Raw genomic sequence first — 18,352 nt, 5'->3', positions numbered from 1 at the left:
CTGGAGAGACTATGGCGCAAAACCAGGTCCCCTCGTGTGTTCTCCCTCTACAAATCTGCCTTCCTCATCTACACCTCCTCCCTCCACACTGCCAAGCAGGCCTACTTCATTAACCTGATCAACACCCTCTCCACCTGCCCTCGCCGACTCTTCTCCACCTTCAACTCCCTGCTCTCCCCCCCCCCTCCTCCACTCAGTACCTCACTTACCGCCCACGAGATTGCCACTCATTTCCACAACAAGATTGACACAATCCATAAGGACATAGTCAACTCGCAATCTACCTCCCCATATAGCCTCCCCCCCCCCATCACCCCCTCATCTCTCCCCTCCTCTGACCTCGCAACCGCACTGCCCCCCACCACACCCATGGCCCTGCTTACCGTAACCCCCCAGCACTGTACTCCTTCAGCCCTGCTACCACTGAGGAAGTCACCAGGGTCTTCTCAGAAGCCCGCCTCACTACCTGTCCCCTGGACCCTATCCCCTCTCAACTCCTCTGGTCACCCCCCTCTTCCCTGATCCGCTCCCTCACCCACATCTTCAATCTCTCCCTCTCTACTGGTGCATTCCCCTCCCCCCTAAAGCATGCGCACATCACCCCCATACTCAAAAAGCCCTCCCTGGATCCCACTGACCCAAACAACCTCAGACCCATCTCCCTGCTGCCACTCACTTCCAAGCTCCTTGAGCGCTTAGTCTACGTCTATAGTCTTAGTCTATTTTTTTGTGTAAAAATAAAGGAGTTGACTTCTTGTCTTAAGAAGAGTTTGGTGTTGTCTTACTTTCCTGCATGATCAGCGGGTGTGGTCCGTGGATGGTGTTTGGACAGGGAAGCTGCAGTATAATAGAAAATACACAAGTGCGGTTTGGGTCCGGTTCTGTTACAGTGGTGAGTGTTCCCTGGGGTACTCTCCTTTCTACTGGGTCAGCCTGGAGGTGTCTGTTCTTGTTCTCCCTCATTGGGGTCTTATTTTGTGGCAGTACCACCAAGGTTTACATTTGTCCTTATGGAGACTCAGGATCACGCCTTGACTCTGGATCCCTTTCTGGTAGCAGTTGGTCCCTTGGTTTCCTTAGATGCATTCAAATAAAATGTGTCATGCTCAACCTAAATTATTAATTACATGTGTTCAAAATATACAAACACAACATTAACATATAATCCTATGCAAATAATAATATAAAGTGAGTAAAACCCCTTCAGTTTCCACCCGTATCGCTAGCCTACTAAGCGACATATCGGCCTGGATAGCACTCCACTTCCTCAAACTCAGCCTCTCCAAAAGCTCCTAGTGTTCCCCCCTGCCCGCGCTGCCCTCACTGACTTCACCATAAATATTAACACCATCCTCAGTCCATCCCCTCACGACAGGGTACTAGGGATAATCCTAGACTCCCATCTGTCCTTCCAGCCCCAGATCCAATCGCTGACAAAATCATGTAGACTTCACCTCCGCAACATCTCCAAGATACGACCGTTTCTAACGCCGGAAACTACTAAGCAACTCATTTACTCCCTTGTCATATCACGCCTCGACTACTGTAACTCCCTCCTCATTGGCCTACCTCATTGTAGACTATCCCCCCTCCAGTCTATCATGAACGCTGCTGCCAGACTCATCCACCTCACTAACCGTTCCGTATCCGCCACCCCTCTCTGCCAATCCCTCCACTGGCTCCCAGTTGCCCAACGGATAAAATTCAAAACTCTGACAATGACATATAAAGCCATCCACAACACTGCCCCAACTTACAGAACCGATCTTATCTCTAAATATCACCCAAACAGTACACTCCGCTCCTTGCAAGACCTCTTATTCTCTAGCTCCCTTATCTCCTCCTCCCATGCTCATCTCCAAGACTTCTCCAGGGTATCATCCATCCTCTGGAACTCGCTACCCCAATCTATCAGATTGTCACCTACTCTACTTGCCTTTCGGCGTTCACTGAAAACCTTTCTCTTCAGGGAAGCCTATCCCGCCCTCTGCTAATTCTGGTATCTCTACTCTTCCAAACTCTCCATCCCCCACAGTGACTACCTACTGTACCACTCACCCCGCCCTCCTAGGAGCAGGGCCCTCTAATCCCTCTTGTATTGAACTGTATTATTACTGTATTGTCTCCCACTATAATGTAAAGCGCTGAGCAAACCATTTGCGCTATATAAATCCTGTATTATAATAATAATAATAATAATAATAAAAAAACAAAGTCCATGTGTAAAAGTCCCATCCAAGTGTAAGTGTTAATAAATGGAAAGTTCATTCCTTCCTAATATCTATCATAAAGTGCCACCTCTCTACACCATCACCCAAAAGTGATAATTGGGTACACGCTTACCAGCTTCCCATGACCCCCTTACAAAAAAAGTGCTCAAAAAGCGCTTCTATGATATCTTGCAGTATCAAAGATACTCTCACAGCAGCCTCAATAGTGGATGAGAACCCCGGTAATAGGGTTTAAATAATCCTCACAGTGTAACAGTCCTTGCAAGGCAAAAAGAGGAAGAGTGCCTCTCCATAGTGTAAAATGTTAAAGAAGAACTTCACTAGAATATCAGGAACTGATTAGCAACCAGCCACAGCAAGCATGGCTGGTAGTTGGACAGCTGGGTCCTTCTCTGTTTATCACGATTGCTGAAGGCAACTCCAGTCCTTAGAATGGTGGTTACCTTAGTTTTTTCAAAATCTTTGTCCCTTTACTTTCACCTGATAATCCTGTGAAGACCACACTTCATGTCTCTTTGTGGCTCTAGTCATTCCTCCACTGTATCTTGAACCACAAATAAGGAGTTGCCTTCACTCACTTTAAATTAATATTTGCATATGATTACAGTATATGTTTATGTTTGTATATTTTGAACACATGTAATTATTAATTTAGGTTGAGAGTGACACATTTTATTTGAGTGTATTGGGTGGAAGAGATATCCATTTTTGGGTTTGCTGCTTAACAAATCTTTTTTGTGTGTGCACAGGTGCGCGGTTATTTATATGTACCCTTAGTTGCATTGTCTGTAGTCCTGGAGTTGTTCATCTCCCTAGTGGAGATAGTGCTCAGACATAAGATGAGCAAGAAACACCCCCTCCGCCATTGCCTGTGTCCTTGCACGTCTCTGAGCCCGAGTTGGGCACTGCGCATTCTGCGGATCCCAATGATGCATCCCACGGATCTGAGTCCTCAAATGAGGAGGACAAGTTCGTACCCATATGTGACTGTCACCTTCAGGAAGTCCGACTCTGTGCTTACAGATGGTCCAACTAAAGGCATGGCACCCTTCTCTGCCACTGTTTCACATTGGATTTCGGCAGATGATTGTTCAGGCTTATGCCATTAAGGGGGGGGGGCCTCCCTTTCCCATTACAGCACATTCCACCCAGGCAGCTAGTGCCTTCTGGGTGTACCAACATCAGGCATCTGTTGCTCAAGCCTGCAAGGTGGTAACCTGATCATCTGTGCACACTTTTGCAAAATTTTACTAGTTTTGCAGGGGTCCCGTCAGGGTAGTTTGATGATTGATGTGTATGCTTGTTGTTCCCTGGCTTTGTTTTCCCACCCCTCATTTTGGCAACGCTGTAGAACATCCCTGACTACAGAAGAGAGGCTGTGTCTGTCAAATAACATACTGTAAGGGAAAACTGGATTTTTTTGTTACTCACCATAAAACCCCTTTTTCTGAATTCACTGAAGGACACAGCACCCACCCCTCTAACTGGCTTGCCTATAGCAGAGAGTGGGTTTTCTGCCTAGAGAGGACTGCCCATAGGAGGGACTGAGTTTTTTCTGCCTAGTGTTGGCGCTATAAAACCCTGTTTTGTCAAGAATAATGAAGAGAGGCTGTGTCCGTCAATGAATGTAAGAGAAAAAACAAAAACTGAGCTTTACCATTCCATATGTCATATAAAAAAAATCACACTTCTTTGATATTCCTCCTATCAGAAGACTGTTATATTTTGGGATGAATATCTGGGGCTGTGTAAATTACATAAATGCGGTTAGGCAAAATTACAGAAAAATCATTTTTTTATCCAGATATATCTGAGGAAGGAGATAACTGAGAGAACCTCTGCTCTTAATTGTGCAAAGCACTGGATCGAGATCCTGAGGAGGGGGGGGGGGGGTGCAGGGATAGCTGCATGCAGAAGATTTTACCTTACTGCATAGAATGACATGAAAGACATCTGTGTTTAGTACTATTTTCATTTTTAAGCATTTTAAAATGCAGATATACTCAATGGCTTTTCCAGAAGCTGTATCATTTAAGTAAAAACAGTTCCACTTGTGATATTTTGGCAAAGTATGTTGGTAGACTAAAACATTTGATTCCTACGGTTGGCTTACAATTTTCTAGATATACAGTATGTATAATATTTTTGGAAGCACTGTTTTCTATTTTGTACAGATTTTAAATAATTTGTGTTGTATTTGTTTCCATTTTTAGGCTGCAGAGCAATATTTGCTTTATCCTACCTGGGCATTGTCATTACTTATTTGTCTGATAATACTGGCAATTCTTCCAGTACCTGTAATCTTCATTCTTGCATATTTCCAACTAATACCAGATGGTTCCAATAGACTATCTGTATCATACAAGAAGGGCCTCAGAATGAAGGATATTTCCAACTTGGAGGATAATGATGAAACACGCTTTATACTCAGCAAAGTGCCTAGTGAGACCCCATCTCCTATGCCATCTCATCGCTCATATCTAGGCCCAGAAAATGCCTCTCCTTTGGATTATAGTGGCACATCTAATGGGCAGTATGGCAGTGGCTATGTAATGGCCACCACACCCGAGTCAGAACTGTAATCTTTCTGTGTTTACCTATAATGTCAAATGCAATGGACAATAATTTCTCCAAAAAGAAAGCACTTTCCAAAACACTTTTTGCAAAAGCTAGTTACATAATAAAGGGATGCTGTGTCTAAAGAGTTGAAATGGATGTTACATCGCATCCCAATCTTTTCCACCTTTGGTACATCAATGGTGGTCATGTGTGCTACAGTGTTCCATTAACTCCTGGCAATTGGTGACTTGCTTCTGTTTGAGAGTTTACACATCATTCCACTGTGTATATTCATAATTACAGTTCAGAAGAAAAATGTAATGGTGTTTAACGCTGCATAACTGCTTTAAACACAAGTTTAATACATAATCTGCTATTGTTTATTGATCACTTTCTTTGATGCCTGTGCAGGATTATTTAAGAAAGTACGGTGTCTACAAGTATAATAGCATAACACCCATAGTTTTATTAACACAATCTTTGTAAAAACATAGATTAACTGAATTATTTAATATAGAAAATATTGCATAATTTATTATAAAAAAATCTATTATTTTTATTTTTGTATGCATAATTTCAAGAGCAAGTGTCATGAAATGTACATTTTTCCTATTAAAACCATTCAAATTCTGCTTGTAAAAAAAAATTAATAAAATCTAACTGCTTGCCAACCTGCCACAGTACATATACTGTGGGCGTGCAGTTCGTACAGGCACAGTAACATACCTGTACATCGCAAATTTGTGTGCCCCCGCCCGCCAGTTCTGCTGTGACTTAGTCAGCAGGTCTCAGCCAATAATTCTTGGCTGGGACCTGCTGATCGTCTGTGTGCAGTCACAGCCCTGACAAACACAGGGCTCTAAACAGAGGAAATGATCTGTTTCTTCTGCCTGCAAAGCAAGTAGAAGAAACAAAGCAATCTTTAGTAAAAAGCAGCACACATTACACACATTAACACTTGTTAAGCACTCACCTAACCCCTTGATTACCCCAAGATGTTAACCCCTTCCTAGCCAGTGTCATTAATACAGTGCCAGTGTACAGTATTAGCACTGATCACTGTATTAGTGTCACTAGAAATGTCAGTGTCAGCCAGTTCCCACAAAGTGTCAGTGTCATATTGGCTGCTGAACTATCACAGTCCCACTGTACGTCACTGATTGCCACCGTTACTAGTGTTAAGGAAAAAAAAAAATCCAGTATATATACCTTTTGTTTGTAGATTTTATAACATTCACGCAAACCAATTAATATACACTTATTGGGATTTTTTTTACCAAAGGCATGTGGCAGAATACATTTTGTTGAAAATTTTGACATTTTGATTTTTTTTTATTGGATATGTTTTATAGCAGAAAGTAAAAAAAAATGTTTTTTTTTTTTAAAAATTTGGCCTTTTTTGTTTTGTATTAATACAAAACAAAAAACCCAGTGGTGATCAAATAACACTCAACGAAAGCTCTATTTTCTGTTTTATTTCATTTGGGTACAGCTAAGTAGCGCAGTGCCGAATAGCAAAAAATGGCCTGGTTTTATGGTAAAGTCTTCTGGAGCTTAAATGGTTTCATTTCAGCAAAGGGACTGTTCTGATAACTGACAAGGAGACATCAATGCAATTATACTACTATTCCCAACAGTAATAGTTAAATTATAGGTATTCATTATTAATAACTCTAATAATATTTGTAGGATATTATTTCATTATTAATAACTCTAATAATATTCTATGCATGAAGGCAAAAAAACCTTCTGTGTGCAGCAGTGCCCCCAGCCCCCTCAATACTTACCTGAGCCCCATCAAGATCAAGCAATGTGCACGAAAGCCTGAGCTGTCCCGGGTCTCTGCCTCCTCATTGGCTGGGACAGCAAGTGGGATCCATTGGCTCCCACTACTGTCAATCACAACCAGTCAGTCAATGAGGAGAGACGGGGCAGGGCCAAGTCGCGGCACTGTGTGTGAATGGATACACGGAGCAGCGAGTGCCCGCATAGCAAGCTGCTTGCTGTGGGGGCACGACAGGAAGGAGGGGCCAGGAGAGCCAGGCTGCTCTGTGCAAAACCACTGCACAACGGCAAGTAAGTATAGCCACGTTTGTTATTTTTAATTGCAAAAGCTGTTTTAAATAATATTTAAGAATAATGTCTCTTTATATTTAACTAGTTGCCGACCGCAGATAGCCGAATGACGGATGCACTGCGGCCGGCCAGTTCTGGGTGGATGTCATATGATGTCCTCCCAGAACGCGCTCTCCTGCGCGCCCCAGGGGGCGCGCACCCGGCGATCTCCGTGATCGCTGTGTCCTACGGACACAGCTGATCACGTGATGTGGTAAAAGGCCAATCACAGCGGCCTTTTACCACGTGATCAGCAGTGTCCAATGACACGCTGATCACAGGGAAATGCAATTGCCGGTTCTCGGCTGCACTTTCCTCACGCTGTCAGATCGTGAGGAAAGTACTGCCGAGAACCGGCAGTTGTCAGAGCGAGGATCGGCACCGATCATCAGGGCACTGATGATCAGTGCCCAGCAGTGCCACCCACAAGTTCCACCCACCTGTGCCCAGCAGTGCGCCCACTAGCTGTGCCCAGCAGATCACCCACCTGTGCCCAGCAGTGTACCCACCTGTGCCCAGCAATGCACCCACCTGTGCCACTCTGCAGTGTCACACACCTGTGCCCAGAAGTGCCACCTACCTGTGCCCAGCAGTGCCACCCACCTGTGCCCACCCACCTGTGCTCACCAGTGCCACCCACCTGTGCCCACCCACCAGTGCTGTCCACCAGTGCCACCCACCAGTGCAGCCCAGCAGTGCTGCCAGTCAGTGCCACCAGTCAGTGCCCAGCGGTTGTGCCAGTCAGTGCCACCAGTCAGTGCCCAGCAGTGATGCCAGTCAGTACCATCTATCAGTACCCATCATCAGTGTCACCTATCAGTGCCGTCTATCAGTGCCGCCTATCAGTGCTGCATATTAGTGCCGCCTATCCGTGACACCTCATTAGTGCTGCCTATCAGTGCCGCCTATCCATGCCACCTCATTAGTACAGCCTATCAGTGCCCTTTAGTGCTGCCTATCAGTGCCCATCAGTGCCGCCTATCAGTGGCCATCAGTGCTGCCTCATCAACGCACATCAGTGAAGGAGAAAAATTACCTGTTTGAAAAATTTTATAATAGAAACAAAGAAACTTTTTTTTTTTTTCAAATTTGTTGCACTTTTTTTGTTTATAGCGCAAAAAGTAAAGCGCCCAGTGGCGATTAAATACCACCAAAAGAAAGCTCTATTTGTGAGAAAAAAATGATCAAAATTTCATATGGGTACAATGTTGCATGACTGCGCAATTGTCAATCAAAGTGCGGCAGCGCTGAAAGCTGAAAATTGACCTGGTAAATAAGGGGGTATAAGTGCCTGGTAGGCAAGTGGTTAATAGTGAAGAAGTGTGCTTTGTTATGGCTAAAGAGACCAAGCCAAATGATATTTCAGTGGGGACAAACTTTAGCAAAATCAAAAACAAAACTTTATTGCTAACATATACAGTGCTGTGCAGAAATTTTAGGAAGGTATGAAAGAAATGCTATAAGTAAGAAAGCTTTAAAATAAATAAATATTTATATGGTATATAATTTATCTTTTATTACTTTACAAATGCAAAGTGAGTGAACAAAAGAAAAAAAATCTAAATCAAAACAATACTTTGTGTGACTACCCTTTGGCTTCAAGCCAGTATCAATTCATACACTTGCACACCTTATCACCTTACACAAATTCAGAGATTTTGTATGATTAGAGTCAGGTGTATGATTAAGCAATTATAAAAGTCATTACAGGAGAAGTTCACTTAAAAAAAAAAAAATGCCCATTTTTTCAGATTGCTGGTGCCATGAAAAACTGTCAGTGTATCTGTGTGCCTGTACATCCCATACGGACAGCAGATACAGTCTGGCTGAAACTTCTTCCCATACTTCTGTCATGGGGGGGGGGGGTGATCGGGCTGCAGCGGTGGGCACATACAAATGTAACATGTTCCCAAAAGTGAACTCATCCTTTACAGAAACAGCTGTGTAGGAGTCTTAAACCTGGGTGAGGAACAGCCAATCTCTGCTACTAAGGTGAGGTTGTGGAAGACTGGTTCATGTCATAGGTTACACACCAATGCAAGACTCCGCACAGCAACAAGACAAAAGTTGCTGCATATCTCCCAGGCAAAAATTTAAAAGCAGGGAGGATGTGCTATTCAAGCCCTTTTAAAGAAGCACAAATAAACAGGCAATGTTGAGGACTGTAGATGCAGTTGTCAGCCAAGGACACTTAATACAGCAGATGTGAAAGACACATCATACTGACTTCCCTTTGACATCAGAAGATGTCCAGCAGTGCCATCAGCACAGAACTGGTGGAAACCAGTGGGACCCAGGTACACCCATCTCCAACCAGAGAAGTCTGGCCAGAAGTGACTTAGCCACTCAACTATGCACAAAAACATAGGAACTGGGGTGCAGAAAAAATGGCAGCAGGTGCTCTGGGCTGATGAGTCAAATGTTTAAATATTTGGCTGTAGCAGGAGGCAGTTTGTTTGCTGAAGGACTTTAGAGCTGTACAATAATGAGTGTCTGCAGAAAGCATGGTAGAGGTTTCTTGCAAATTTGGGGCTGCATTTCTGCAAATGGAGTTGGAGATTTGGTTAAAATCAATGGTGTCCTCAATAACCCAATAACAATGACACCAAACATACAGCCATTGTCAATAAGAACTATCTTCAGCATAAAGAAGAACAAGGAGCCCTGGAAGAGATGGTTTGGCCCCCACAGAGCCCTGCTAGCAACATCACAGAGTCTGGGATTACATGAAGAGAAACAAGGATATGAGGCAGCCAACATCCACAAAAGATCTGGGGTTATTTCTGCAAGATGCTTGGAACAAAATACTTACCGAGTTCCTTCAAAAACTGCGTGCAAGTATACCTAGAAGAAATTATGCTGTTTTGAAGGCAAAGGGTAATCACACAAAATATTGATTTAACTTATATTTTTCTTCTGTTAATTTTCTTTCTATTTTGTTAATTGATAAAAATAAACTTAACAAATGTTTAAAAGCATTCTTAATTTACAATTTTTTTTTCACACTTACTTAAAACGTTTGCACAGAGGCTTCATTTGATTTTAAACTTAACATTTTATGGAGAAACCAAGAACTCAGCTTATTTAAGTAAGCAATGCAAGCTTAAATCCTATCTCTTCCAGAGTAAGACTTCTGTATACACTAAATTTATGTACATTTCCAAATTGAATTGAATAGTAGTGACCAAGCAATGACTTTATGAGAAACTAGTTGCTTTTTTTAGGTTGAAGGCTGATGTTCATATTTTATTGTAGCAAGTTACACAATGGATTAACCACACAATGGACAGTGTCAGCTAGTCTTCCATGGTAAAGTCACTCAAGCTTACTAGCAGTATCTACATATGATAGCCATAGTGATCTTAAAGTGGTTGTAAACCCTTACATATACCTTGTGAAGTGACTGGCCTCAGGTAATACACAGAGATTAAATAAATCCTTGTACATAAGTTGTACCTGACTATCTGTAGTCTTTTCTTCTCTACATTTGTTGAAAGTGCTAAATATATAAAGCTTGTAGAGTTGTCAAAAAAATATGTTACACTCTGCAGAGCTCAGAGAGCTGATTGAAGAGAAAGGACCCCCCCACCCTACCGCTCCACACAGCACACGGTAACAGAGCTGAGACTGTCAATCTGCTGGAGCTCCCTGCCACCTTTTTTCTCTTGGTGTCAGGAAAACGTGTCAGATGTTACTCATGCTAATAGCAGAGGAATGAAGCTGCAGACAGAAATGACACTTAGTGCTCTTGAATTGTATATAAAGCAGTGTACAGTAATGGTAGACTGCCTCTTTTTTAATTTCTTGCCATTTTGTAACTGTCTTTGGTTACTGATCTGGACACAAACCAAATATAATTCAACTAGACCTTAAAATTAGATAAATACATCTGAAAGTATTGAAAGCAATACAAATATGTAAATTCTGATATCCATCTACCTTCTATCTTGCTAATGCACCAAAAGGTTTGTAAGAAAGCATTAGTTCCTATACTTTTTATTTGAATATTAATTTCCATTAAAGCTATACTCCAGGATTCCACCCACTTTGGACCACTAGGGACAATAAAGAACTAAAAGAACAATGTCCCTTTTCCATTTTTCCAGTTAATACCTTACTTTATATTAATTCCTTTATTTCCTGTGAGATCATTATCTTCTTCTGTAAGGTGCACCCGGGCAATTAGGAAAGGACCTAGACTGGCTGTGCATGTCAGCTCTATTGTGTTTCCTAGGGGTAAAGCTGTACCACATTTTTCATGATTCCATGGGCATGCACCAACGGAGGGCGTGTATGCTTGTAATGCTCAGGAGGGCTCTGAGAGGTAATACTGTACAAATGAGAGTAGCAGTGGAGTTTGCAACTGCCCACAGAAGCACGTCACCACTCCTCTTCTGTGAAGTACACAGAAGAGGAAACACAACTCCTCAGATGAGGAAACACAACAAGGAGCCAATCCTCCAAGGCGGGCATGGTTTGATTTTGCCAATAAATGGCCAGAGTTTTTTGCACAAAGTAAGAAAGCACCTTGACAATTACTTTGTATTACTCCTGCCTGGAATTCAGCTTTCATTATTGTGAAATCTTACAATAAATGTCCAGGTAATAGATGTGCTCTAGGGTGCCTTTAACACTCATTGTCCCTGCAAGATCTCAACGTAAAAGTAACTCAGGGTCCTCATTTGTTTTTGGCAACCCATATAAATATACACTGTAGAATAAAAGACACAAATAATCAGATGCTACTGTGGCTTGTTTTCATTTTTTTACATCCCAATCATTTGATCTATGCATGTTTGTCTGTGGTTCAGGATCAGAAGAGTTTCATGGCATGTGACTTAAAATCTGCAGAATTTGTGGCTATTTCCAAAATGTGTACATGACACTTTCTTTTTATACTTTTTACCCAGGCAGAAGTAAATAATGTGCACCTGACCTTTCGATAAGAAACAACTGTTAATATCAGTAAAATTACTATTTTCCTAGTAATATAAATAATCAAGTAGAAGAAACTATATTAAAAGTTGCATATTCTGATTCTAATATATAATGCTATATTGTTGTATATTTAATTGTACATGTATGTGTATATTATGTTCCTTCAGTACTAAGTGCTGTATTCTGCTTTTCATTTTGTATATTGCTGTAAACTGTAAAATAATTATAATTTCCAAGTGACCTTTTGTGTGATTGTAGCCAACTTGTTTTGGTAACAGAACATTTGTGCTTTGTCATGTATAATCTATTTACAATTTACAAGCTTCATCTAGGGCTAGTTAACACTGTGTGTTAAGATTAGAACTATTCGTGTATTTGCTATAGAGCTATGTAGAATGTAAGTCTCTGTAAAAGAAACTGTGCACTTACTAAAATGATTAAGCCTTCTGCAAGCCTTCTTCATGGAAAGATCAGACTGAACTGTCTGCCAGCTGAAATCCAGCACCACATACAATAATGGCTTACCTGTAGAATATTCTTAATCCTTTGCAGTGCACCAATTAAAAGCATTTCCAGAGCTCAGTACCCTTATCAGTCTCTGAGGAGTACAGCACTTTACCTGAAATGTTATCTCTTCTGTAAATACATAAGCTTAAAACTGCACATCTAAAAAATAAGCACAATGGAACTTAAATGAGCTAAATGTTGTTTTAAAGCACAATGGCGACAATTAAATGTTTAAAAATATACAGCTAATATTTTACACAGGGCCATTGGAAAGCTGACATTGAAAAGGCATGTAGAGAAGAATTCTGCATTTTAATAGTTATAGTGGTGTGCACAGAAAAGAACACATAGCAATAAATAGTGGAGACATTTTAATATAGCTAGTGCTAGAAATAAATTCACCAGCACTATACACATGGTTATAAATAAGTGGCATGCAATATGAAGAATTACAGCTATTTAAAAAATAATGCAATAGATGCTATAAAATGAGGTATGTTTTCTGTTTCAAGGTTGTGCCAGTGCATCCAGAGCTGCAGATTTTAGAAAGATTTTGCATGTTTGCAAAGATAAAAGTTAAAATCTGTGTTCTTATTATATGTTGGGCCTGTATAAGTTAAAGGATGCATCGAGGAAATCTTTGATGGTTTGTTTACGGGATGTAAAGTCACTCTTCCTTTCACAGCCATTTCTCATCATCTGCAGCAGCCTACATGTGGAGATATTGGCTTCACTATCTTTCCACAGGATCTTGCAACATTCCACATAGGTATATTGCATTCTGCGTGTTTGCATTTGTTTAATTCTTTAAGTACCTCTTTAATTCATTTCAAATAGATGTTCATTAACCTGTATAGAAATGTGGTCTAAATGTGTGCATACCAAAATCCAGTAAACTGCCCTATTCCTACTAAAAAAAAAAAAAAAGTTTTCCAGACATTTGACACTGAACAGTGTTTGGTAACTCCAGCCAAAACGTTCTTCTTTTTAGGCAACAATAAAAACTCTACAGATTTAACTCTTACCCTCTTTACTTGGTTCCTCACTTTTTTTGCTCTAGTGGCACCTATCACTGGGGCATTTAATGAACGGAAACCTGCCCAACAGTAGTTACAGGTAGTAATTCTTCCACACACTGTTAAACATGTTGTTTATCTCTCTGTTGTGATACAGTTGGGACAAAGTGATAAACTTCATAGACATTGTAGCCCTTTACCACTCTGTCTAAATATGCCTGGCATTTATGGCTGGAGTTGAATTTCAAGGCAATGTAAACATCAAAATTGGAAAAATGACAAATGCAGGAAAAGGAATTGTTTTGTTAAATGGTAAATCCTTGCTTTCACTACAGTCAAACATGGATTTAAAATAAGGCCACAATGATGCCCACCTAGGTCAACAAAGTTATGGCAACTGTATATATATATACAGTATATATATATATATATATATATATATAAATATATATACAGGGGCAGACTGACAACTCATGGGGCCCCTGTGTCCTTGCCCAAACTCAAAAAAGCCTATGAAAAAGGTACCAGGGACATCTCATGGGGCCCCCTACTGACCCCAGGCCCTCGGGCAGCGCCCGAGTTTCCAAATGGTCAGTCCGCCCCTGTGTGTATATATATATATATATATATATATACACACACACACACAACTCCTTGTTAGCATATTACTTTCATATGTATTAAAACCCTTTTGCAATTATTTAGTTTGTTCAAGGTATTGATAACTATGCTGCCATGAAAATATGTTCTCTGATATACAAAAGGAATTTGTTAGTTTTAACAAATTGACTTTTGGTATTTGTAATTGAATTTCTGGTCCACTGTGACCCAAAAAGACAAGATTAGATGTTACTCCGGTGAAGTCCAAACTAGACCACTGTGAGTGCTGGCAAGGATAGGGAGCTCTTCCTATCTCCAAGTTGCAGTAATGTCAGAAGGAAAGATCCTTAAGCTGCACATTTTGATGCATGACCCATGTGAATGAGGTGAGATGAATGGCAGCCTCAGCCCAGACTCCAGCCAGGCCATTCCCCCCAGCACGTTTCACTACGCCCCTAGGAGCTTACCCATGGGGATGGAACTTCTGAGCATGAGGGGGTGTGCAAAAACTGCAAGAAATTTAAAAAAAATGTTATTAAGATATTCATTTAAAGAGACAGATGTCATTATTGTTGAACATGACCGATGTATTTATCTACAAAGAAAAATACATGAAAAAATATGGATGTACCTACACATGTCAACCAAGGTAGGTATGATTAAAACCAAGGAAATGTATTAAAAAAAAATTAAAAACATGAAAATATAGGCTCAATAACAAAACCAAAAAAATTGAAAAGACAAGATACTCACAGACAACAAGTATGATGGAAATATATTTGTGATACTATATTCCATCAATAGTTTCAGTACCAGTCCATTTGTATTCTTCACATGCTAGATCATACAATTTCAGGATATCAAATGCATCATATCTAAGCATCTTCCCATTTTACATGAGGATGACAGTTACCATGAGAAATTATTGGGTCGTGGTGTTAGATTTATAGCCAGGAGGGCATGCACCATAGGAAACATGATATCTCCCAGTTTATTTATTTCCAACCCTTCTCCATGGACTTGGTTAAACAACACTGGCCTATACAGATGTGTTCTTGCTGCATTCATTTGGGAGACTCCCCCCCCCCCCCATACTATTATCTCATGCTCCAATGATATTTTAACACCAAATGTATTATATACTTGATCACTTTTCAATTATACAACATTCAATACGTGGGTAGAACCACAGGATGATTAAGTGACAGATTGAGGGATAATTTCTCAGATATTAGGACTAACAAAAATACCAGTTTGGCTAGATACTTCAATTCTCTCCAACAGAATACACAATCCTTTAAAGTTCAAATTGCTGAAAGTGGTGGTGACCGATTCTCCCTCTTGTGCAGGAGGGATTTATTTTGGATTTTTAAGCTGGAGACCCATTTACGCTTATGTCAAATATAAGGCCCTAGGGCCGAATTCAGCCCCCCAGGCCATTTCTTGTGGTCCTCGCACCTATTCTACGCAGTCAGCAATAGAGGGGAGTACAGAACTCCTACAGATCCTGCATCTCCTCATATCCGCCTCTCCTGATCCCAGCATTCAGCAGACTCCGTCAGCTGACTCCAGCCCTCCTCTGGTCCTTCTCATGACCCTGCACTTTCTGCTTCCCAGCTCTGCCCCCAGCTTCTTCCCAACTTGTTTGGGATTCAAACCAACAACCCTAGTACTGCCAGGCGGAAGTGCTAACCATTTAGACACTGTGCTGACATCTGTTAATTTTTAATGAAAAGCGTCTTTTTTTTTTTTTTAATTTCTTGCAGTTTTTTAGATTAATCTGTCTTTGCATACATTTTTGCTTATTGCATAGTTGAGACTTTTCAGTTTTGATCTTTGTGACTAATGTTGCTTGTGACCTATTTTATCTGTCTACTTGCATTTTTTTCACCTTTTGACATCTGTTCTTATTACATGACTGTTAATGATGCTCTTATAAACCCCCCTCATGGTCATCCCCATGATTAGACTCAAAGGGGCAGAGTGGAAAGCATTGTGGGCGTGGCCTGGCTAGAGTTGCCATTCATTTCATCTCATGAGTCTGCCTTTCATGTGCAGCTTATGGATCTTTCCTTCTGGTTTTCTGGTCCAGTGTAAACAAATATATGCAGGAACTTTCTGAAAAACTGTGTTCAAAATTTTAATTCTTTTATTTTCACACTGTTTTTAAATTATTTCTAGCCTACTCCCATTCATTTGCATAATCCTGAAGCTTGAACATTTACTTTTTGAAGAGTCTCACACATTTACTTACTGTACTGTGCATATTCACGGTGCCCTGTGAATATGCACTGCTGTGTCACACATTTCACAGAGCCTGCCTTCTGAATTACAGAAGGTGCTGAAAGGAGGAGTTTCCTTCTGGTTTTCTGGTCCAGTGTAAACAAATATATGCAGGAACTTTCTGAAAAACTATGTTCAAAATTTTAAATCTTTTATTTTCACACTGTTTTTAAATTATTTCTAGTCTACTCCCATTCATTTGCATAATCCTGAAGTTTGAACATTTACTTTTTGAAGAATCTCACACATTTACTTACTGTACTGTGCATATTCACGGTGCCCTGTGAATATGAACTGCTGTGTCACACATTTCCCAGAGCTTGCCTTCTGAATTACAGAAGGTGCTGAAAGGAGGAGTTTCAGATGGCACAGTTGATAGGAATCACAGCTTGCAGGCAGCAAAATATGATGAGATATGTAGTCCTCAGAAACAGAAAGTAAACCAAAGGAATGAGCAGATGTGAAGCTGCAATGCATGCAGGGAATCCAGAAAGTTGTGGAAAGAGATGGCCAGCAGATTGGCAGCACTCACTTTGTGAAAGGAGACTTTACAGGTAGGTTTATATTGGCTTGTAAAAAATAATTATCGTATGTATTGCTATTAGTGCTGGTGTTATTAAACAAAAGTGTATGCTGTTGTTATAGATTTCCTTTAAGAGAATACACAATATTAATAGTTTCAGAAGATAACCTTCGGATGTCAACTTTAAGAAACCAGTTTTCATCAACATCAGAGCCTAATGTGTATATATAATAATACATTGCAAACATCCTATTTGTTTTACTTCCATAGGAAAATTAATCTTGCTTCACCTTGTGTCAGAGATCTTTGGTAATAGTTGATGAGTGTTATTTCCATTGTATCACATAAGATGCACTATTCCTATCCATTCATATGCAATGTTATCTGATCATGTGTAATAGTCTAATTCCAATGCCACAAGTATTCTCTACAGTAACCTGTTTAGTATAGAAATACAGATGTTTAATTGATGAGACAGTACTGAATATGAAATAAATGCTGTTCTTAAATGGAATGATTTCCTCTTTGTTACTTCTGCTTTAAAAACAGGAGCATTCACTATGACATAAAAACTTGTCTCTCATTGATCTGAGAGCACAACTATGAAAACAAATGTAAAATATATAAATTATACAAATATGCATGGCCCATCCACCAAAATGATTGTCCAATGAAGTGCTGAAGGTGAACACAAACACATTTCCACTCTCTATGAAATAAAAGTGCTTCAAATTTACAGATTCCAGGATGTGTTCCCAAATGACCCTTTATCAAGTAAGAAGGTCTAATAGCACTGAACAGATCCAGTGATGTCCAATATCTCTATTAATATGGAGATGTTGGTATCATTACTCCTTTGCATTACAATCATCCCAGTGCAGAGAAGGGATGATTCTCAGTGTAAAATTTAACTTTTAGATATGATTACCTGCACTCCTGTTTCTGAGCATGTGCCTGCCCCTACGTAAGTGGTGACATCACAGTGCTTTGCCTTATCACTCATTTCATTATAGACATCCTCAAGAGTGGTTTTTATAATGAGTATAATAATTTATGCTTGTTTAGAGGTATAGCTTTTAAACACTGTTTATTTAGATTATTATGTCTGTTTGGGTTTTTTTATGGCCCAAAGGTACGGCCATTCTACACTGTCAAAGGCTTTGGCGGCGTTTCATGACGGCAAAGTTCTCTCCCCTATGTTGTCAGTCCTAGCCTGGATGTTGAGAAACAGCCTCCGCTGGTTAACTGCCTTTTGACCTCTGAGGCATGAAGCCAGATTGGTCTGGATGTATAATTGAGATAACCTTAAGACGAAGAGCCAGTACCTTTGCCAAAATGTTTGTCAGTCTGCAACAAGGAAATTGGCCTATACGATTCTGGGTCAGTAGGATCCTTGCCTGGTTTTAGTATGAGAACAATGTTAGCTTTCGTCATGGAAGGAGGGAGTCTACCCAAGTCTCTAGTCTCATTTAGCACCTTTAATAAGAAAGGCAATATACTCTCTCCGTATTGCTTTTATACTTCAACGGGCAGATCATCATCGCCCAGCACCTTGCAAGTAGGGAAGGTGGCTGCCACCA

At 40.5% G+C, this 18,352-nt stretch overlaps 1 protein-coding gene across 2 annotated transcripts in view; it reads left to right on the top strand.

Moving 5' to 3' along the window:
* The window catches only part of SLC6A17 (solute carrier family 6 member 17), a 450,753-nt gene extending 433,467 nt beyond the window's left edge, over positions 1-17,286 (top strand). For both annotated transcript variants that reach the window (XM_089657075.1, XM_089657076.1), the window contains exon 12: positions 4,445-17,286. In XM_089657075.1, coding sequence (XP_089513201.1) covers positions 4,445-4,813 — 369 coding nt within the window. In that variant the 3' untranslated portion in view covers positions 4,814-17,286. The remainder of the gene's footprint in view (positions 1-4,444) is intronic.
* The last annotated feature ends 1,066 nt before the right edge of the window (positions 17,287-18,352 follow it).

Source organism: Staurois parvus, unplaced genomic scaffold (assembly GCF_062004578.1).
Source record: "Staurois parvus isolate SC_StPar_1 unplaced genomic scaffold, SC_StPar_1.0 ptg000961l, whole genome shotgun sequence".
Classification (NCBI taxonomy): Eukaryota; Metazoa; Chordata; class Amphibia; order Anura; family Ranidae; genus Staurois; species Staurois parvus.
This window is presented reverse-complemented; position numbering and strand designations above follow the sequence as displayed.